Here is a 23,843-nt window from a genome sequence, read left to right as displayed (position 1 = left end):
GAAAAGGTTTATATTTATGTGTGTAAACATATGTCAGTATGATTACATGTATTTGAAGGAAGAATAAAATAAATAGAGAAAAGACAGAAATTTTGCTTGGAATACTTAATGTAAGAGAAGAAAAAAAAATCTGTTAGCTCTGAAACACCTCTGATTCTATTATGAATTGGGCTAAATTGCCACTGTTGAGACACTATGATGTCCAATGTACTCAGCTGGGAATATGGAACTAAAATCAAGTTTATCATAAAACACTTTAAGTTTGCCTTCAACTGTCGAGAACTCAGAAAGCACATAGTAAAATCTGAAAGGATAATGCGATTCTTTAGGTGTCCTTCCATTTTTCCCAACCTCGGTGGTTGAGCTCCAGAGACATGAGTTAGCATAATGTACCAGCATTGCCTCTGCCTGGGAAAATAAATGACAGCTCAATCAACTCTAATACACTCAGAGAATGACAAATCATCTCTGAATGACTGCTTCATTTAATGATCTGGTTTAGATAGATAGCAGCTGAATGGCAGGGCCAGTTTCTGCACAGTGGCCAAGGGACTGGCAAGACAATCTCATGTTGCAGCTCTCCCAGTTGCAAGACTGGGTTGCGAGGGAGGCAGGAAACCTGGCCACAGTTCTCCCAAGGGAATGCAAGAGAGCCTCACTCATTGTGCAGAAAGTGCTGGCTTTGACCTCTGCATTATACAGCAGCAACATTTACACGGAATTTGTTTGAAAGAGACAACATCACATCCTCAGATGGTCTTTCAGATAACGCACCACCTAGGGCCAGACTTCCTTTCCCGTAAGCTGATAGGGAGAAATTTGAAAAGCCCATATACCCGTGAGAACCTTAGAAGAAAGAGAAAGAAAACAAGTCAAAAGAAGTCAAGTGCAGCTGAGGCAGAGGAGGAGAACTGGAATTATTTAGGGTGCCTGTCTGTGTGAATGTTCCACAATTCCGGGTGACATTAATCTTGAGGAAGGAATTTAAATAGCAGCCGAAGGAGCCCGGCATTGAGATGAATTTTTAAAATAAAGATTTAAAAAAAGTTTTGCACAATTGCAAGAAGACAGACGGATGTGCCAAGATTGGCACATTGAGGACAGTAAGCAGACACAGCTTAAAAGAATCTATGGCACCGGTTGGGGAAGGCACCGGTTTGTCTATTTTACATCTTTTATTCTCTCTTACACACGATACTTGGGATTCTGCAGAACTCTTCTTTTTGGACCATAAAGGAATACTATAAATGACTTTTAGCAAATTCATGAATTCTAAGGAGGGGAAGGGGTAAGGAGGAGGAAAATAATAGGAAATTCTGCTCCTTTCATTTAGTATCTTGACACACACAAAAAAGGCGTTCCATATGTGCATGGTTTAAGAATAATTTTCCACTTTAAACTTGCTCTTACCCTATCCAACAGAGCATCGTAGAAAAGCACATTGCTTCTATTTGAATAGCACGAAGGGATGTTCACCTTAGTACATGGCTCAAAATCCTATATATTCCCTTTGGGCCCTATTGCCATCCACTACTCCACCCATTCTACTGGCTCCCAGAGGATCTACCCAGTTCCCTCCACCCAGAGGATGGAGTGATTTCTTCTCTGGAGAGCACTTTTCCATCTGATGTGACTTTTAATCTCTTCATGTCTTTAAGTAGGAAGCTGGCAGGGAGGGTTTGGAGACTGCTGGAACAGAGGATTTTCATTTTTGGAGTTTTCCCTTCCTCTCGTTAAGGTATCAGAAGAGAATACTCAATATCACGCTTGACTGTCATATGGACCACAGACCTGATGGTCCTCCACGATCTGCTACCTGAGATTCCAACCTCAAACTCTCTCCCTGGCCAACCTTTTCAAAGTGGCGGATGCTGTATGGCCAAGAAGGGAGGGTACAGAGACTCTTCCCCTGTGTGGTGGAGGGGAGTGACAGCTCAGTGTGCTCTGTGGAGGTGTCTAGGCAGAGCAGTGAGAGGCAAGGGGGAACAACAGGGAACCAGAATCCTCCATTCATTCATTCATTCATTCAGGGAATATTTACTGAGCACCTACTATGTGCCATGCACTTTTTTTAGCTGCTGAAGAGCAGTAGCAACTCCATAAATCAAACAAAATCCCTGTGTCATGGAGCTGACTTTCTAGTGTGGGAAGTAGATGAGAAACATGATAAATAAACACATATATAACTTGCAATATAGTGATGGATGTTGAGGAGTAAAATAAAGCAGGGAAGGGAGATGGGGAGCATATAAATATAAAGGTGCATGTGTGTGAGAGTTCTTGCACACAACGGGACAGTCAGTGAAGGCCTTACTGAGAAGACAATTTTTTTGAGTAAGGACCAGACAGAAGTGAGAGAAGGAGCCATAGGATTCCTGGGGCTGGAGGATTCTAAGTAGAAGGAACAAGTGCAAAATCCCTGAGGTAGGATTGTGCTTGGCCCGTCTGGGGAGCAGTGATGAGGCCAGAAAACCTAGAGAAGTGTAAGCGGGGTGGGGGGTGAAGTAATAAGAGATGAGGCTGGAGGGGTGGAAGCAACAAAGGTCAGACCATTCAGGATACAGGTAAGGACTTTGATTTTTACCCCAAGAGAGATGGTAGCCATTGAAAGGTGATTTTTTTTTTATGTTTTCTTTTAATTTATTTATTTTCAGAGAGAGAGAGAGAGAGAGCAGGGGAGGGGCAGAGAAAGAGAGGGGAGCAGAGGATCTGAAGTGGGCTTTGTGTTGACTGACAGCAGTGAGTCCGGTGCAGGGCTAGAACCTACAAACTGGGAGATCATGACCCGAGCCTACTGGGGGCTTGAACCCACAAACGGCGAGATAATGACCCGAGCCAAAGTCAGATGCTCAATGACTGAGTCACCCAGGCACCCCCCATTAAAAGGTTTTGAATGGAGGAGCGGCCTGATCTCCCATTTTTAGTGGACTATGTTGAGAATAAGCTAAAGGGAAAAAGGGCAGCAGCAGCAGAAAGATGAGTTAGGAGACAAATGCAATAATTCAGCTGAATTTGTCAAGGAAATGAGTAGCAGTTTATAGGCTAGTTATGGCCTGTAACATCTCCTTTACAAGGTGGGTTCTTACAACCAGGGCCAAAAATTGCCTAAGCACTTCATTTTTTACCCAGAATCGGGTTGGCACAGAAAATCAGGTGGAAACCATTCCAAGTACAAGTGCATAAAATAGCCAGTTACCCTGCCTTTGGCACAGATCTCCCATAAAGGATTCTTGTGTTTACATTGTTGGAGGTCGGTGGTTCCTTTCTGTAACCGCTTTAAAAGAGCCTCACAGTCTGCATTTCCCTTTTCACTTTCTTACAAAAACAGCAATTGACCTATTACATTTATTTAGGAGCTTTGCCCATTCTAACAATTAATTTTACCTTTATAGGAAATTAAACAGCACTTTCATATGCTGGATTGGACCCTGGAACAGAAAAGGGACATTAGTGAAAAAAAACGGGTGAAATCTGGATAAAATCTGTAGTTTAGTTAATAGTAGTGTACCAATGCTAATCACTTAGTTTGAGTGTGCTGTGGTTAAAGTGGCAAACATAAGGTGTTAGCACTGGGACAACCGTGGTGAAGATGATATGTGAACTTTGTGTACTCCCTTTGCAACTTTTCTGCATATTTAAAATTTGCAAAATAAAAAAAGACATTAAAAAAATCCCTCTCAAAGGGAAAAGAAAAAAACATAAGAGCGATAACTTCAAAAGAGCTGTTCTAGGAGATAAAATGATCCCCAGATAGATTCTGCACATTTAGTAATTTTTATCCACTGTTAAGAAGGAGGTTGCTTTTACCCCATATATAGTTAGACACACGTTCTCTTTTTCATCATTTCATTTAGATCACGCTGCATTCCAACACTTCTCTTGCCTCCTGCGTGAAGTGTAGATGCACCACTTCTACTCTCAGGGGTCTACTCTGCTTGGGAAACAGATGTTTTTCAAAACTGTTGACCAATCCACACGCTTGTCCCTTGGTTGCCTTTCTTTCTTCCTTCCTCCAATCTTCCAGGTCTTCATTCTTGTACCACACCCTCACTGAACAATTGCAACTGAGTGCAACTGGCCCTTGAACTATAGCCCCGTGTCTTCTTTCCCGAAACTTGAATCTGACCTTGTTTTGTACGCTGTGTTGAAACTTTGGGGAAAGAAATTTGCCATCGTGTTCAAAGAAATCTTATCTTCTCAATGTCTAATTGTTTAGACCAGAAATGACGAATGTAAATGCCCCATGGGCAGGGCAAATCACATAAAGGTGTAAGGCAGTCAAAGGTAATGACAACCTTCTACTGTAGCCTACCTGGCCTTTAGGTGGTTGTGGGAAGTTTGTGTCTTTCTGGGAAGTTGTGTCTTTCTTCTTCTTCTTCTTCTTCTTCTTCTTCTTCTTCTTCTTCTATTTCTTCTTCTCCTTCTTTAGATCATCAATGGAGAGCTGAGAAGCCAACATAGCAGAGAAGTAAGGGGATCCATACTTCCCGCATCTCTCAAACAAAGAAGTGTAGAAGCCAAAGGACTTTGAATACGAGAGCCTTGGAGGAAAAGAGGCTGAATCTACTAGGAAGAAAATGGGAAAGCTGGAAAAAAGATAGGTGGGTAACTGCGAACTGGGGGAGCTAAAGAAAAGACAAGTGGGCACGGAGTGGAGGGACCCCCCCCTCTGCGGAGAGACAAAGGGAAGAGAAAGAGCAGCTAGGGAAGTGCAGGACCGGAGAAAGACCTCAGACTGAGACTGAGAGGGATCCTATCTCTAACTGTGGGGCTTTCTTCGGACTGGAGCCGGCTCCCTGTTTGCGCACCTGGGGAGGCAGGGAGCCAGGCCTGGGTACGGGTGTAGGTCAGGGGCTCAGTCCGCAGGTGGAGAAAGTGGTTCCCTCCCTGGAGGGCTGCACAATAGTACAGAACCTGCCTGTGTTTACCATGCCCCGGGCATAGTGGCTGGGCTGAGGGTGCAGCCTGCAGGAGGAAAAGGCCGCCGTTTCCTTAGAGTGCTGTGGGAAAAGACAAAGGCAGCCTGTGTCTGCCACCTTGGGGGGCTCCCAGTGAGGGTGGCTGCTCAGTCCGCAGTAGTAGAAGGTGGTCCTCCCTGAAGTGTGGCAGCACAGACAAAGCCAGCCAGGACCACATATTGCCGCACTGAGAGGAGCTTCCCCAGGGCCAGAGCGCATAGAGTGGGACTTTGAATCCTAGCCAAGCGCAGGGTCAGGGGAGTTGGTGGAGAGAGAAGGACCGCCCCGTCTGCGCCCGTGGCACAGTGAGGACGACTTAAACTGAGTCCACTGGTCTGGCTCCATGGGGAAGAGACTGGAGAATCACCATTCCTCCCCCCACCAGGCGGGGCCTCAGGAATCACTCCAGGTGGGTTCAGATTACACCAAACCATGCCCCCATGCACTGGGTAACTGCATATACATGAGTGGAGCGGCACAGACCCTGTGGAGAGCTCCTCCTGACGACGCAGCATTGCCTGGATTAACACTAGGTCAATTCTGGGTATATAGATATATTCTCACCTCCCTCCCCATTTCTCCTCCTTATCTCTTCCTTCCCTTGGGCTCATTACTCTGGTTATTGGTCTGTCTAAACAGACATATTTAATCCATTATCTTGATACATGTTTTACACCTCCTTCTTTACACTCTTTTCTCTCTCTCTGGATTAAGCCTTTTGGTCGCTCTGTCTAGTCAATGTTTATTTTTTCTTCCCCCCCACCCTGCCCCGCTCCTGTCATTTCTCTCTTTGTACGTGCTCTTCCATTAGCACTGCCTCCACCCTTTTCTTTACTTGTAGTCAGTGTTTTTGGGTTTTTTGTTTTTAGTCTTTAGGTTTTTGTTTTTGTTTATTTGTTTGTTTGTGTTATTTGTTTGTGTGTTTGTGTGTTTTTGTCTCCTGTTTGTCTATCTGTTTTCCTTTACAGGGCTACTCCAAGGAACAAATCAAAACACATCTGGTGGAGGGTCCAAAATATTACTACAAGTAGAGTAATAAAATAACCAAAGTCACAACAACAGAGAGCAAGTAACAGTCCCTGAAAAAATACCTCCTGAAGAACCAGACCCTGGCCAGTATATAACCCTCCTTAATGTAGCAGTGCTCACAGGTGCAGAGCAAAGAACAAGCTTTTAAAACACATAAGGGACAGAAAACTAGCCAAAATGACAAAATGGAGGAATTCTCCTCAAAAGAAATTCCAGGAGGTAGCGACAGCTAACGAATTGATCCAAACCCTATATAAGCAATATAACAGAACAAGAATTTGGAATAATAGTGATAAAATTAATCATTGGGCTTGAAAAAGCATAGAGGAAGCAGAGAATCTATTGCTACAGAAATCAAGGGACTAAAAATAGTCATGATGAATTGAAAAATGCTATAAATGAGATGCAAAATAAAATGGAGGCAGCTACAGTGCGGATTGAAGAGGCAGAAGACAGAATATGTGAATTAGAAGATAAAATTATGGAAAAAGGGGAAGCTGAGAAAAAAAGATTAAAAAATCCAAGACTACGAGGGGAGAATTAGAGAACTAAGTGATGCAATCAAATGGAACAATATCCATATCATAGGAATTCCAGAAGAAGAGAGAGAAAGGGGCTGAAGGTGTACTTGAACAAATCATAGCTGAGAACTTCCCTGATCTGGGGAAGGAAACAGGCATGGAAATCCAAGAGACACAGAGAACTCCCTTCAGATGTAACTTGAATTGATCTTCTGCACGACATATCATAGTGAAACTGGCAAAATACAAGTATAAAGAGAGAATTCTGAAAGCAGCTAGGGATAAAGAGGCTCTAACTTACAAAGGTAGACACACAAGGGTAGTAGACCTATCTACTGAAACTTGGCAGTTCAGAAAGGAATGGCAGGAAATCTTCAATGTGATGAACAGAAAAAATATGCAGCTGAGAATCCTCTATCCAGCAAGTCTGTCATTTAGAATAGAAGGAGAGAGAAAGGTCTTCCCAAACAAACAAAACCTGAAGGAATTCTTCACTACTAAATGAACCCTACAAGAGATCCTAAGGGGGACTTTGTGAGTAAAATGTTGCAAGGACCACAAAGTACCATAGACACCACTACGAGCATGAAACCTACAGATATCACAATGATGCTAAACCCATATCTTTCAGTAATAATACTGAATGTAGATGGACTAAATGCTCCAACCAAAAAACATAGGGTATCAGAATGGATAAAAAAACAAGACCCATCTATTTGCTGTCTACAAGAGACTCATTTTAGACCTGAGGACACCTTCAGATTGAAAGTGAGGGGATGGAGAACTATCTATCATGCTAATGGAAGTAAAAAGAAAGCTGGAGTAGCTATACTTATATCAGACAAACTAGACTTTAAATTAAAGGCTGTAACAAGAGATGAAGAAGGGCATTATATAATAATTACAGGGTCTATCCATCAGGAAGAGCTAACAATTATAAATGTTTACACACTGAATTTGGGAGCCCCCAAATATATAAAATATTTAATCACAAACATAAGCAACCTTATTGATAAGAAGGTGGTAATTGCAGGGGACTTTAACACTCCTCTACAGCAATGGATAGAACATCTAGACAGAGAATAAATAAAGAAACAGGGGCCCTGAATGATATATTAGATCAGATGGATTTGACAGATATATTTAGAACTTTGCATCCCAAAGCAACAGAATTTACTTTCTTCTCGAGTGCACATGGAACATTCTACAAGATAGATCACATACTGGGTCACAAAACAGCTCTTAATAAGTATAAAAGAATTGAGATCATACCATGCACACTTTCAGACCACAATGCTATGAAACTTGAAATCAAGCACAGGAAAAAGTCTGGAAAATCTCCAAAAGCATGGAGGTTAAAGAACATCCTACTAAAGAATGAATGGATCAACTAGGCAATTAGAGAAGAAATTTAAAAAATATACAGAAACAAATGAAAATGAAAATACAACAATCCAAACGCTTTGGGATGCAGCAAAGGCAGTCCTGAGAGGAAAATACATTGTAATTCAGGCCTATCTCAAGAAACAAGAAAAATCCCAAATACAAAATCTAACAGCACACCTAAAGGAAATAGAAGCAGAACAGCAAAGGCAGCCTAAACACAGCAGAAGAAGAGAAATAATAAAGATCAGAGCAGAAATAAACAATATAGAATCTAAAAAAAACAGTAGAGAAATCAATGAAATGAAGAGTTGTTTTTTTGAAAAAACAAACAAAACTGATAAACCTCTAGCCACGTTTCTCAAAAAGAAAAGGGAGATAACCCAAATAGATAAAATCATGAATGAAAATGGAATGATTACAACCAATCCCTCAGAAATATAAGCAATTATCAGGGAATACTATGAAAAATTATATGCCAACAAACTGGGCAACCTGGAAGAAATGGACAAATTCCTAAACACCCACACACTTCCAAAACTCAAGCAGGAAGAAATAGAAAATTTGAACAGACCCATAACCAGTGAAGAAATTAAATCAGTTATCAAAAATCTCCCAACAAATAAGCCAGGACCAGATGGCTTGCCTGGGGAATTCTACCAGACATTTAAAGCAGAGATAATACCTATCCTTCTCAAGCTATTCCAAAAAATAGAAAGGGAAGGAAAACTTCCAGACTCATTCTATGAAGCCAGCATTACTTTGATTCCCAAACCAGACAGAGACCCAGAAAAAAAAAGAGAACTACAGGCCAATATCCCTGATGAATATGGATGCAAGAATTCTCAACAAGATACTAGCAAATCGAATTCAACAGCACATAAAAAGAATTATTCACCATGATCAAGTGGGATTCATTCCTGGGATGCAGGGCTGGTTTAATATTCACAAATCAATCAATGTGATACATCACATTAATAAAAGGAAAGAAAAGAACCATATGATCCTGTCAATCGATGCAGAAAAAACAATTGACAAAATTTAGCATTCTTTTTTAATAAAAACCCTTAAGAAAGTTGGGATTGAAGAAACATACTTAAACATCATAAAGCCACTTATGAAAAGCCCACAGCTAATATCATCCTCAATGGGGAAGAACTGAGAGCTTTCTCCCTGAGATCAGGACCATGACAGGGATGTCCACTCTCACTGCTGTTGTTTAACATAGTATTGGAATTCTAGCACCAGCAATCAGACAACAAAAGGAAATCAAAGGCATCAAAATTGGCAAAGATGAAGTTAAGCTTTCACTTTTTGCAGATGACATGATACTATACATGGAAAACCCGATAGACTGCACCAAAAGTCTGCTAGAACTGATACGTGAATTCAGTAACGTCACAGGATAAAAAATCAATGTACAGAGATCAGTTGCATTCTTATACACTAATAATGAAGCAACGGAAAGACAAATAAAGAAACTGATCCCATTCACAATTGCACCAAGAAGCATAAAATACCTAGGAATAAACCCAACCAAAGATGTAAAAGATCTGTACACTGAAAACTATAGAAGGCTTATGAAGGAAATTGAAGAAGATATAAAGAAATGGGAAAAATATTCCATGCTCATGGATTGGAAGAATAAATATTGTTAAAATGTCAATACTACCCAAAGCTATCTACACATTCAATGCAATCCCAATCAAAATTGCACCAGCATTCTTCTCGAAGCTAGAACAAGCAATCCTAAAATTTGTATGGAACCACAAAAGACCCAGAATAGCAAAGGTAATATTGAAGAAGAAAACCAAAGCGGGAGGCATCACAATCCCAGACTTTAGCCACTATTACAAAGCTGTAATCATCAAGACAGCATGATATTGGCACAAAAACAGGCACATAGACCAATGGAATAGAATAAAGACTCCAGAATTGGACCCACAAATGTATGGCCAACTAATCTTTGACAAAGCAGGAAAGAATATCCGATGGAAAAAGGACAGTCTCTTTAACAAATGGTGCTGGGAGAAATGGACAACAACATGCAGAAGGGTGAAACTAGACCACTTTCTTACACCATTCACAAAAATAAACTCAAAATGGATAAAGGACCTGAATGTGAGACAGGAAACCATCAAAACCCTAGAGGAGAAAGCAGGAGAAAACCTCTCTGACCTCAGCCGCAGCAATTTCCTACTTGACACATCTCCAAAGGCAAGGGAATTAAAAGCAAAAGTGAACTATTGGGACCTCATCAAGATAAAAAGCTTCTGCACTGCAAAGGCAACCGATGGAATGGGAAAAGATATTTGCAAATGACATATCAGATAAAGGGATAGTATCCAAAATCTATAAAGAACTCACCAAACTCCACACCCGAAAAACAAGTAATCCAGTGAAGAAATGGGCAGAAGACATGAATAGACACTTCTCTAAAGAAGACATCCAGATGGCCAACAGGCATATGAAAAGATGCTCAACATCACTCCTCATCAGGGAAATACAAATCAAAACCACACTCAGATACCACCTCACACCAGTCAGAGTGACTAAAATGAACAAATCAGGAGACTATAGATGCTGGCGAGGATGTGGAGAAACAGGAACCCTCTTGCACTATTGGTGGGAATGCAAACTGGTGTGGCCGCTCTGGAAAACAGTGTGGAGGTACCTCAAAAAATTAAAAATAGACCTACCCTGTGACCCAGCAATAGCACTGGTAGGAATTTACCCAAGGGATACAAGAGTAATGATGCACAGGGGCACTTGTACACCAATGTTCATAGCAGCACTTTCAACAATAGCCAAATTATGGAAAGAGCCTAAATGTCTGTCAACTGATGAATGGATAAAGAAATTGTGGTTTATATACACAATGGAATACTACTTGGCAATGAGAAAGAATGAAATCTGGCCATTTGTAGCAACGTGGATGGAACTGGAGAGTGTTAAGCTAAGTGAAATAAGTTAGGCAGAGAAAGACAGATACCATATGTTTTCACTCCTATGTGGATTCTGAGAAACTCAACAGAAGACCAGCGGGGAGGGGATGAGGGGAAAAAACAGTTACAGAGAGGGAAGGAGGCAAACCATAAGAGACTCTTAAATACTGAGAACACAGTGAGGGTTGATGGGGGGTGGAGGGGAGGGGAAAGTGGGTGATGGGCATTGAGGAGGGCACCTGTTGGTATGAGCACTGGGTATTGTATGGAAACCAATTTGACAATAAATTTCAGTAAAAAAGAAGTAAAATAAAATAAAATACACACCTGATGTAAAAAAAAAAAAAAAGAACATCAATGGAAGCTTTTAAGTCTGTTTCCACGCAAGGTATTTTATAGATACAGGTTAGGATTTAGTCAGGTACTATGGGAAAATGTGATCTGTTGCAGTTTGAAGCAGTAACCATGTAGGAATAAAAATATATGTTTCCACATAAGATGGAAAAAAGCTTGATAAGATTTTAACTGGCTGCAAACCACACAATGATGCTTTGAGATCTTTAAGAGTATTTCTGAGTCACTAAGGCAAAATTGCATTTAAATTATCATGAGTAGGGGTGCTGGGTGACTCAGTCAGTTAAGCACCCAATCTTGATTTAGGCTCAGCTCATGATCTCAAGGTTTGTGGGTTCAAGCCCCCCATTACGCCCTGTACTGACAATGTGGAACCTGCTTAGGATTCTCTGTCTCCCTCTCTCTCCCTGCCGCTCCTGCACTCCCTCTCTGTCTCTCTCAAAATAAATAAATAAACTTAAAAAATTGTCATAGGTAGTAGAGGGAAGCAAACCATAAAAGGCTTTTAAATACAGAGAACAAACCAAGGGCTGCTGGAAGGAGGTGGGTGGAGGGATGGGCTAAATGGGTGATGGGCATTAAGGAGGCAAATTGTTGGGATGAGCACTGGGTGTTATATGTGAGAGGTGAATCACTGGGTTCTGCTCCGGAAACCAATACTCCACTGCATATTAACTATTTTGAATTAAAATAAATAAATTTTAAAAATTATTATAGGCAGTAGATATAACCTTAACCAAAAACACCTTACAAAGACACTCTCCTGCTTATCGAGTAACAAATTCCTGTATCATACAATGCGTTAGACTATGAAAGCTCTTTTGGGGGGGTCTACATTACATTTCCACTGCTATAAGTTAAGCCCATGGTAGATAACTAAAACTAATAGGAGCAGACCATTATTAGTAATATTCCAGGGAAGCTTTAAAGAAATGGTTAAGATGCAAAATATTAGATCAGATTACTAACTGGCCCAAGCAGCTACTATTAGTACCAGGTGCACATTCAAAAACATTTAGAAATGGAACATGCATCGATGTCCTTGACCTTGACTCTCTCCTTCACCCCTGGGGCATCCCAGGCACAGGTAGAGAAGATCTTGTTGGACCCTCTCAGCGAAACAAGCAGGTGCACGTGACACCTTTTCCAAGGGGAGCTGGAAACCCAAGAACGCTGCCTCAGTATCCTGGCCTCTCCTGCCAGGTTCTGTGTTCAGACGTCTGCAAAGCCACAGACACCAACCAGGCTAAGGCATGTCCACGCCCACAACGCAAAACCAAGGACAGTGATGAAGAGGCTCCTCCACAATGCACCATAGTCAACTCCTGGCTTCTGAAAGCCTTGAGAAGTAGGACGGCGCTCGCATCCAGCCCAGCCTGCAATTTCCCCCTCACAGCCTCCTGCTAAAAGCAGATTAAATTGCTAGGATAAATCCACCCTATCCAATTTTAGTCCTTGCTTTAGCATATGCTTTTCTATGAGGAAAAGGCTATAGTAACAGGATTGAATGGAACGGAACCCAGCACAATAGTCCTTTCTATGCCAAAAGATAGATCTTCTAAATTTGGGAACCGGGACTATTCAGTTCTTTCCATTTTAAAATCATGACGTGAAATAAAAAAGAAACGTTCCGAGGTGGAAAGGTTAGTGCTTATTTAAGGAACCCATGTGGCTCCCGCGTGTGCCACAGTTCTGGGTGTTATGGAAATGCATTTCTTCACAATTCTGTATGGCACCTCTGGGTAGGAAAATAGTCAAGCCCCTCCATCACCTCATCCTTGCATATACAAATAGCAACAAGGCTACGCACGGTGGATGGTGAGGGATTCAATCGTGGAGATCAAGTCACATTTATTTACACAATAGCACGATAGATATTTTCATTCTCTGCAAGCTCTTATGGAAATTTCACTAACCTGAAATAAAAATATTTTCCAGATGTATTAAAAAAAATCCAACTGGGGAGTCAACAGCCGCCAACGGTTCTGGGTGGGACTATCAAGGCTGAGGGCAGAATACTCATCTTTGGCAACGTATGAAAAAATGTTGGACATTCATTTAGTGGAGATGATGTAAGCTAATCTTACTTGGCTGTAGAACAAAGGAGTGGGAGGTGTTGGCATTCTGTCCTGTCACCTGAGCGCAGGAGTGACGGACACAAGGAAGTAAGAGCAGGGTTCATGCAGCCTCCTCACCTCCCCCCAGGCGGCTGGTGGGGGCTCCACCGGAGGGTAGTACTTAGGCACATCCCAGGCCACTGCAGCCATGAACCACTTGAAGTCCTTGCACTTGAGCTGTTTGCGCAGCTCCTTCTGGGCGGAGATGTCCCCGGTGGACAGGTGCCTGTATTCTGGGCGCCGCTGGTAAATGTACTCAGCAAATTCATCCATCCAGGTCTCAGCCACACGCTTCAGGTTCTGTGCAGCAGAAAAGAATGTCATTTATTGACTTGTGCCCTCAGAGGGTGATTTTAGTCACACTGGAAATTGAAAAAAGGAAAAAAAAATAGACAACCTCAGACAGCGCTGGTTGGAGGCTTATTAATAAGGGGAGTTTTTTTGTAACTACAAGGGTGTGATATGATTAGTCTGAGGCCTTGCACGCATTTCTGTTTCTGGCATGGGGTTCAACTGCCAATTAGATAATTTGTCAGAGTCAGTAAAAATTCAGCTTACAGTTATATCAACTTTCTCATCTCTCCTGTTATTTCATGATTATAAATTCTTTATTTTTCACACAGAACTAAAGGATTTGAAACTGGAGATAATGAAGTTCTTAGGCATCAAATTGCTTCAACCATTTCAAGGAACAGTTAGGATCCTGGAAAGAATGAGTACAAACAAGCTGTTATTCTTTTCTCCCAATTAAAGAGGCAACCCAGCATTACTAAATTCAAGACCTTGTGTTCTGATGATATTTTCTATGTATAATACAGATGCTAAGCGGAATTCAGTAATTTACTGCACAATGAAGCATAATGAAGCTAAGGGAAGCATCAAGTAGCCAGTCTTCTCTGCAGATGTTTCCATGGGTGAAGGAAGCAGGAGGCTGTTGGTAGGGAAAAAAACATGCTCCTTAGGGGCGGGAGACCATGTGGGTTCAGGGGAGGAAGCTATTCAGTTTTGAGGTCAAGGAAGCAACTCATCCCCTCTAGGCCTCAGATTCCTCACCTGAGAATACACAACTAGTAAATATATACTTACATCATGGGAGTGGTTGTAGGATTAAGCAAAGTAACACCCGTAAAGGGCTCTGAATAGTACCTGGAATGAGCTAGGTACTATGGATATTATTATTAATAATTGGAGAGCCTAATGTTGGGCTTGGCCACGGATGAACTGAATTGTTCCTGTGGTCTTTTTTCATGTTTATTTTTTGAAAGAGAGAGAGAGAGAGAGAGAGAGCACATGTGAATGGGGGAGAGGCAGAGAGAGAGGGGGACAGAGGATCTGAAACTAGCTCTATGCTGACAGCACAGGGCCCGATGCTGGGCTCGAAATCATGAACCGTGAGATCATGCCCTGAGCTGTAGTCAGATGCTTTAACCAACTGAGCTGTCCAGCACTCTTGTTCCTGTGGTCTTTAGCTAAGATGAGATGTTCCCTGACATCTCTTCAAGCTTTAATGCTAAACGCTAGTGAGAGTGCATTGTCTAGAAGGTCTGAGTTCTGATACCCCCAGCTTGTAGCATCATTTCATAGCTGTGTCCTTTAAGCTCTGGTTCTCGTTTGGCGTTCCAATTTCTTATTTCAAGTGCCCAGGGGCTGGAAAGAACCCTTTCCAGTTTCTCATTTGCGCTTAGAAGATAAAGTGGGCAGAATGGCTGGAAACTTTAATAAGATTCAGGCATAAGTGACTGAAGTAAAAGCTAGCGATATCTAGGAAAATCATTTTATCTTTTTTTCTAAAGATTTTATTTATTAATTTAATTTTAGAGATAGAGTGAGTGGGGGAGAGGGGCGGAGGGAGAGAGAGAGAGAGAAAATCTTTTTTTTTTTTTTTAAAGAAAAGTTTATTTTTGAGAGAGAGAGAGAGGGAGGGAACATTCAACTGATTGAGCAGGGGAGGGGCAGAGAGAGAGGGAGATGGAATTCCAAGCAAGCTCCAAGCTGTCAGCACAGAGCCTGATGTGGGGCTCGAACCCACAAACCATGAGATCATGACCTGAGCCAAAATCAAGAGTCAGATGCTTAACCGACTGAGCCACCAAGATGCTGCTGAAAATTATTTTATATTAAAAATTGCTACTCAATGAGAAAAAATGAAATATGGCCTTTTGTAGCAACGTGGATGGAACTGGAGAGTGTGATGCTAAGTGAAATAAGCCATACCGAGAAAGACAGATACCATATGGTTTCACTCTTATGTGGATCCTGAGAAACTTAACAGGAACCCATGGGGGAGGGGAAGGAAAAAAAAAAAAAAAAAAAGGACGTTAGAGTGGGAGAGAGCCAAAGCATAAGAGACTGTTAAAAACCGAGAACAAACTGAGGGTTGATGGGGGGTGGGAGGGAGGGGAGGGTGGGTGATGGGTATTGAGGAGGGCACCTTTTGGGATGAGCACTGGGTGTTGTATGGAAACCAATTTGTCAATAAATTTCATATATATATATAAAAAAAATAAAAGTTATCATTTATACCATGAAAAAAAAAATTTCTACAGAATTGTAATTAAGGCCTGGAACTATGCCCAGAGGTCTGCTGGGAGTCAGAATCTCCAAATATCTTAGTCCTAGTAAGATTGCACCCTTTTCTTGTTCTGTCCCACTCCCTCCACCTCCAGTGTTCCCGATGGACATGTCTTCCATCTGATCTTGTCCCCTATGTACCCCCCACCCCTCCGCTTGCTTCCAGTCTCCTTTATTACTTTTGGTCCCTGGTGGGCATGAGGGAGGGCTCAGTTAATATAGCAAGATGCAGAAAAGAGACAGTGCCACAAAGTCTACTGTGATTTCTTGGTTGCCTCTGTGTTCCTTCCTTTCTAAGATTCCTGACATTGAGAGTACAAGAATTTTGGGGTCACCTGGGTTGGTCCAGTTGGTTAAGCATCTAACTCTTGATTTTGGCTCCGGTCGTGATCTCACCGTTTGTGGGACTGAGCCCTGCCTCGGGGTTGGGATACTCTCTGCCCCTCCCCCACTCATGCTTGCTCATGTGCTCTCTCTTTCTCTCTCTCTCAAAATAAATAAATAAACTTCAAAGAAAATTAAAAAAAAAGAGAATGTAAGAATTTTTTCTGACATTATTTTTGGCCATCATTGCGCTGTCTGACATCTCATTGGCATTGCTTCACTCATGACACTTTCCACCCTGATTCCTGTTTACCTCAACAGATGATCAGAGTCAACATTGTTTTGCAATATTCTAGCCCTTTTCACAGATTCTGAACTGCCTGATTTGTTTGGGGAAAGGCAAGGAAACAGGTGATGTTTGAGGATCCTGCTCTGTGATGGCCTCAGGTACTACACTTATCTGTCATATTTAAGTAGGATTCTTCAGCATTATCTCTCTATTTACCTTTCATTCTGATAAGTGTTCTGGATGAAACGCTTTGTATTTTCATCTATCTTTGGACAGACAATTTTTATGATTAGCAAAAAGATTCAAAGATAGAATGGAAAAAAATTAGTCACTAATATGAAAACTTTATTTATATTCAAATTAATTTTTAGGCTGCAGTTACAACCTTTCTCCTAAAATCCAATTATTTTTTTTTATTTTTTTTTTATTAAAAAAATTTTTTTAATGTTTATTTATTTTTGAGACAGAGAGAGACAGAGCATGAGTGGGGGAGGGTCAGAGAGAGAGGGAGACACAGAATCTGAAACAGGCTCCAGGCTCTGAGCGGTCAGCGCAGAGCCAGAGGCGGGGCTCGAACTCACAGACCGTGAGACCTTGACCTGAGCCGAAGTCGGAGGCTCAACCCACTGAGCCACCCAGGTGCCCCACCTAAAATCCAATTATTATATAAAGTAGAAATATTTAACTTCCACTACTTTATGCTTCTCTGATAAATGAAAGTGAATAAAGGCAGGGGTATATAAAAAAGCAGAGGCAAAGAGGTAAATTCGCCAGGAATAATGAGAAAATGACTTTGTTAAGTAGAGACATGCCTTAAAAATTCTGATAGCTCTGCCATTAAGCAATCTATTTTGATTTGTGTAAATAAACACTTTGAGACTGTATTTTATATGAAGTTAGATATAGATCTGTTTTTTAATTAAAAAACTCAGCACTTTGAATGATTCCAAGCACATACGGGTACTCATCTGGGCATGCTAATTGTTGAATTAAAAAAAAATATAGGGTGCTTGGGTGGCTCAGTTGGTTAAGCGTCTGACTTCGGTTCAGGTCATGATCTCACAGCTCATGAGTTCAAACCCTACGTCGGGCTCTGTGCTGACAGCTTGGAACCTGGAGCCTGCTTCGGATTCTGTGTCTCCCTCTTTCCCTGCCCCTTGCCCATTCACACTTTGTGTCTCTCTCTCTCTCTCTCTCTCTGTCTCTCTCTCTCAAAAATAAATGTTAAAAATATTAAAAAATATATTATAGAATGAAAGTGAACAAATTCATAGTTTGTGCATATATCCAATGGCAAAGGCACTGAAATAAGAACAATTTTTTTAAAAAGTGCTCATGTTAAATGGTAGATATTTGTTGCTTTGGATTTTTGAAATAAAAATAGGAATTATTATAAAACTCAAAAAGGAGCTGATTAGTTCAGATGCTTTCTTTAGAAATGGCTCAAAGTGCCATGATAAATGTTAGCCTGGATAAGCATCATCAATAAGTAAACAGGGCAGGAGATAGCTTGCTAGTAAATTGTCAACAACTTTAGGGAAACTAAGCAGTATAGTTAACCAGGGAATCAGCCAGGTAGCTTTTGCATTATCGTGTCCTTTTCAAATTGAAATAAACTTGGTTGCAAGGTTAGGTTTGCTGATTTCCCAAACACTCTAAAGGAAGCAGCAGGATCATGAATGTATTCCAGGGATAATGTCAAATCATCTATTCCTTTTTTTTGTAGCTTTCCAGGAGACAGGAAGAGAAACAGCATGATAATTGCAAAAACTATAATAGCTAGTTTCCCTCCAGCAATGAGTGTTACATAAACATTTAAACATAAATACAACATCTTGCCCATTCTCTAATGTTCCCAATGACTCATTAGACATCCTCGATTATAGATGCTCTGTTCTCTGAATTGAATTTCCTACCAGGAGGAAACTTTCTGAAGAGTCAATTATTATAGTCAAGGAATAGTCCTCACTCCCAAACAGTGCAGGTGACTGACCAAATAATATCATTCTGAAATCATTATTCTGGAAACAACAATACACTGTGTTAATTTGCAACTGTAATCATGACTCAGTACTTAATCTTGGGGAAAACATTAGAACCACAGCTGAGAAATATTACCAGCAGTTGCAGGAAGAGTTTCATTGGTCTTTTATAGATTGTAGAATAAACTCACCCATTCCAGAAAATAAAATAATCGTATACACATTGAACTATTTACATAGGAGCACATATATGCATATTCAGATACATGAAGGTAATGGGATAGGAGCAAAACAATATTGCTCACTTACACATTCATAGCTGTGTACGCATGTACAGGATCATGTAATTAAGACATCCAATAACATCTCTTGCCAGAGATGGTAACAAAGATAAAAATAAATCAATATGAGTTGGCTCATCTCTTTCTTTTTCTTTTTTTTTTTTTCAACGTTTATTTATTTTTTGGGACAGAGAGAGACAGAGCATGAACGGGAGAGGGGCAGAGAGAGAGGGAGACACAGAATCGGAAACAGGCTCCAGGCTCTGAGCCATCAGCCCAGAGCCCGACGTGGGGCTCGAACTCACGGACCGCGAGATCGTGACCTGGCTGAACTCGGACGCTTAACCGACTGCGCCACCCAGGCGCCCCGGCTCATCTCTTTCTAAGATTGAGTGGACATCGGCGAAGATGTTAAAATGTCCAAAAAATAGGGGCGCCTGAGTGGCTCAGTCGGTTAAGCTTCCAACTTTGACTCAGGTCATGATCTCACGGTCCATGAGTTCTAGCACGGCATTGGGCTCTGTGCTGACAGCTCAGAGCCGGGAGCTTGCTTTGGATTCTGTTTCCCTCTCTCTCTGCTCCCCCCGCTGCTCGTGCTCGTCTCTCTTGCTCTCAAAAATAAATAAACATAAAAAAATTGTTTTTTAAATGTCCAAAAAAAAAAAGTTATCAAGATGAAAGAATGGACACTGGAAGATCTATACATGCAATCATTTACTCCCAAAGTATCTGAAGTTGTATCTATCAAGGTTGTCTTATACACATGGAGCCAGGTATTATTAGCTGGGATTCCTGTTATTTGAGATTTAAATAAAATTACTTCAATCACAATTTTCACAGTCCTTTTTTTCCTGAAGATTTATGTAGATTCCCAGGGGATTGTGTTCACACATTCATCCTTCACTTTGGTTTCCTGTTGGGGGACCTTCCCTTCCTACTGGTGTCTTGCCCCAGGCTTGTTCACTATTGTGTCATGCAGAGCATTGAGTGGGGGGGGGGGGTGCTTCTCCTCAGCTCTCAAACACTTTGCAAGTAGATCACTAAGATATAGACTTTGACATTTCAGGGCAGTGGCAGAGACTTAGATGACAAAGCATAGCAGATGATGTAAGATGGAATATTTGACTTTTTCAGCTTCTTTGGCGGTATGGAAAATTTCTCCTTGGCCAAAGTTTCTTCTCTCTGTCTTTTGACCCCCTGCCATGGTGCTGTCCTCAACATTTCCCCTTATGGTATCCTTAGTAGGACTGCACCAGAATATCATAATTTCTTCTCTATTTCATGCAGAGTAATTCAGCTTTCTCGTTGTCTGTCCCGGCTTATCCTGGCCAAACTCTGAGGCCTACCCTTCCATAGCCACAATGTTTTTTCCAGGTGTTTTACTAAGCAAAGATAACTCACCTGAAAGAAATTCAACAGCTGGTTCTTGAGGTACGCCCCACTGAACATTTTGTTACAAAAGGGTTGCTCACTGTTGAAGACATTCTCCATGAGGTCCCTAAGAGTCCTGTTTAATTTTATTCTTCTACATGAAGCCTCTGCCTAAGAGATCTGCTCTGTTCATCCACACTTAAAAAAAATTCAGCCTGTCTCTGGCTTTGTCCATAAGATTTCCCTTGCTTCAATGCCCTTCTCCCTCTTATTTGTCTGACCTCACCCATTCAGAAACTCACTTTTTATTCCTCCCAGTTGGAGATGCCAGATAACTATGTGTGGGGCACATAGTTAAATTTGAATTTCAGGTAAAGAACAAATCATTTAAAAACATAAGTACAATTCACAATTGTATAGTGCTTGTATTAATATTCTATAACAGCAAATGAAATTAAAATAAATCAAATTAAATTAAACCAGGAGGCCACTAGACTGAGGTGGCCTACCTACGCAAACCAAAATCCAAGCCTGTAAACGTCTCAAGGTTATGAAATCAAAACACTAGGTGCAACCAATCACAAATAGACTGCTAGGCTTGAAGCTATAGCCAATCATTTAATTTCCTTTCTTTGCTTCTGTATTTCCCCAAGTCTTTCCCCTTAACCACTTCCAGTTTGGCATTGCCCAATTCAAATTGGCTTTCACTCAAATAAACCCTTAAAATGTTAATATGCTTCAGTTTATCTTTTAACGCATGGGACATAATTATACTAAAAAGTTATTTATCTGAAATTCAAATGTAACTGGGCGCCCTTTATTTTTATTTGCCCAATCTGGCAACCTTACTGCCGACATATATAATATGCATGTGATATGTGCTCCATGAATGTTTCTTTTTTTCTTAATTCACTTAGTGACTGTATTCTCAGAATCTGGTATATCTTGATGCTATTGCCAATACATAGTGAATGTTTTGCCTCTGTGGAAATTATTGCAGGGAAGTTTCAGGCTCTCTGCAGAGAAGCCTGCTATCACACACCGTTGATCTAAATATGCTTCCCATTCCCACTGCTTTTCTGTTTCTAACAGGTGGGATCCTGCTGGCTTTCTATCTGTGAAGCAAGCAGGGAAATAGCCACATAGTTTAAGGTAACAGCAGTGCTAATCGGAAGCTAGAGGGGAGGGCTCAGCATGGCTAGAATGGACAATTTAGGGTTTACTCTTAACCTTAATCTGAAAATAAATAGGTGAAGGCCTTCTGTCTCTGCACATCTGGGCTGAGTTCCAGCCAGGCTCTGAGTGTGGACAAGAGAGACTGGAGGAGAGGGCGCAATCCTACTCAAGGTGAATCCGGGAGGTTTTCACCTGCTGGTGTTTCACTCATCCTGGAAGACACGTAACAGTTGGAGAAGGACAGCCACTGGAGCTGAACAATACATTTATTTTTCCATGTAGAAAGCAAATGAAGATTTTTCTATTTCTCTATTTTTAAGAGCTGCAGGCTTCATAATTCTTGAATGATAAATGAAATAAAAGCTGTTATTCTGAGCACCTTCTACATACAGGACATTGATAGCCTCATCTATTTTTATGTCACCGCAGTGGTTTCTTGTGTGTTACAACATGCTCCTCTATCCAAACCAAACTGGTATTAATCTCTCCCTTCTCTGTATTGCCCAAATATTTATTAACACACTTGACACATTCAGCCTTATATTACAGGTCTTTAGAATTCAAGTCTTGTTTTCTTTGCACTACCCAACACTAAATCTTTCCTTAATTCTAATACTCATCAGGTCTTTGAATTGATATTTTACCAGGACCATTAAATCACATTCTATCTCAGTTTATAAGAACAGATTTCCATCTCTGACTGATCATCTGTATTGTGTAACATGAACAAAATAGATAGTTCCATTATACCTGCTGATTCATGAAACTGCATAAATCTATCCACTAATTATTTTTTTGCCAGCACCATGTTAGAACCTGCTGTTTAATTGTCCTAAAAACACAATCCCTATTCAGTTTCTCAGCGTATTATTGGGGAGTTGATTGTCTGGTCATGAGGCTGTCCCATGCATGTGTATTATCTGGGCCACCTCACCTCAGTAGTGTGTTTCTATTCTTTGTGCAGAGTGCAATCAGTACAAATGCACTGGCCTGACCCCAATCCACATGCTGCGCTTGTGTCAATATTAAGCTATTGTATTATGATGAGTTTATACTAGATTTCTTTCTTTAGCTTTTGTGTGCGTGTGTGTGTGTGTGTGTGTGTACCCCTCAGAAACTGCTGGTAGCTAGCAAAGCCAATCTTACACAGAAACAGTTTATTTGTCACAGTCATTCCTCCTGGCAAGGAATTGCATCACTAGCCCATGACTTGAAAAATACTGCCGTGATTCAAATGCATTTCTTTTCTCCACTTTGATGCTTAAGAGTACTTTAGTAGCTCTGGAGTCCCACCCCAAAGCCCTTTTATCATTGATAAAGTGATAATGTCATCATGGATACAGCTCAAAAGAGAATCTATTTAAGAGAGCCTCAACCTCACTACAATTATTCAGCCAAGCTCTACTTTTTCTCTGATCTAAAGACTTCTTTGAAGTCAGTGGGAAGCCTTCAGCATAAGGAGAGGAAGGCTAATCCAGTACTAAAAAGGGAGTCTTCTCTGACAGGCTGTTTCCTCTCTCTTCTTCCCCAAGGCTGTGTGAGCTGTTTGTAAGTGGTTACCTGCTCTTAGCTGTTTTGATATAATTTAATTGTATCTCTAGTCTATTTTTTGGCTGGATATTTTAGATATCTATGGTAGTGTTTCTGATAACATTTAATGTAGCCTTTAGATATAGGACAAACAAAAAAACAACTCCCCAAATTATTTAACAAATAGCTTATTAAAAAAATGCATGTAAGCCTAAGTTAAAAAACAGCCTTAGTGAGGAATAATTGATATACAATAAACTGCTGATGTTGAAAGTGTACAGCTTAGCACATTTTGATACATATTGGTGAAATACACACACACACACACACATATACACACATACACACATGTATAAAACCATCATCACAATCAAGATAATGAATATATCCATCACCTCCAACTGCTTTCATATGCCTCTTTGAAATCCCTCCCTCTGTTTCCTTTCTTAGGCACCTCTACCATCATCCCCAGGCAACTACTGATCTATTTTCTTTTAACTTATTAAGACTTAATTTTTTTTAGGGCAGTTCTAGGATCACAGCAAAATTGAGGGGTGGATCAAAGAATTGGCATTTACTCCCTGCCCCCACAAATGCATAGTCTCTCCCACTACCAAAATCCTCCACACGAGTGGTTTATTTGTCGTAAGTGATGAGCCTACATTAACACACCATCACCCAGGTCCATCGTTTACACTAGGGTTCACTCTGGATGTTGTACACTGATCTACTTTTTGTCACCATAATTTAGTTTGTATTTTCTAAAATTTTATTTTTATTCATCTTTTCTTTTTTCTTTTTTTTTTGTATTTTCTAGAAGTTTAAATAAATAGAATCATAAAATATGTGTTTTTTGGTCTGATTTCTTTTACTAAGCATCATTATTTTTAAGTTTATCCATGTAGTTGCATGCATTTCTTTTTATTAGAGTGCAGTATGTGGATACACTACAATTTTTTTTAATTTTAAGTTTTTATTTAAATTTTAATTAGTTAACATATATGATAAAATT

At 40.7% G+C, this 23,843-nt stretch overlaps 1 protein-coding gene across 1 annotated transcript in view; it reads right to left on the bottom strand.

The window, feature by feature from the left end:
• The window catches only part of GALNTL6 (polypeptide N-acetylgalactosaminyltransferase like 6), a 1,217,468-nt gene that overhangs the window by 61,122 nt on the left and 1,132,503 nt on the right, over window positions 1-23,843 (bottom strand). The window contains exon 9 of the mRNA XM_047092006.1: window positions 13,386-13,607. Within this exon, the coding sequence (XP_046947962.1) occupies window positions 13,386-13,607 (222 nt within the window). The remainder of the gene's footprint in view (window positions 1-13,385; window positions 13,608-23,843) is intronic.

The sequence above is a fragment of the Lynx rufus genome, unplaced genomic scaffold (genome assembly GCF_022079265.1).
Source record: "Lynx rufus isolate CCGP_SWC_20201006 ecotype Redwood Valley unplaced genomic scaffold, mLynRuf1.p SCAF_3, whole genome shotgun sequence".
Taxonomy (NCBI): Eukaryota; Metazoa; Chordata; class Mammalia; order Carnivora; family Felidae; genus Lynx; species Lynx rufus.
The sequence above is the reverse complement of the archived record's forward strand: the minus strand, read 5'-3'. Positions and strand labels throughout refer to the sequence as shown.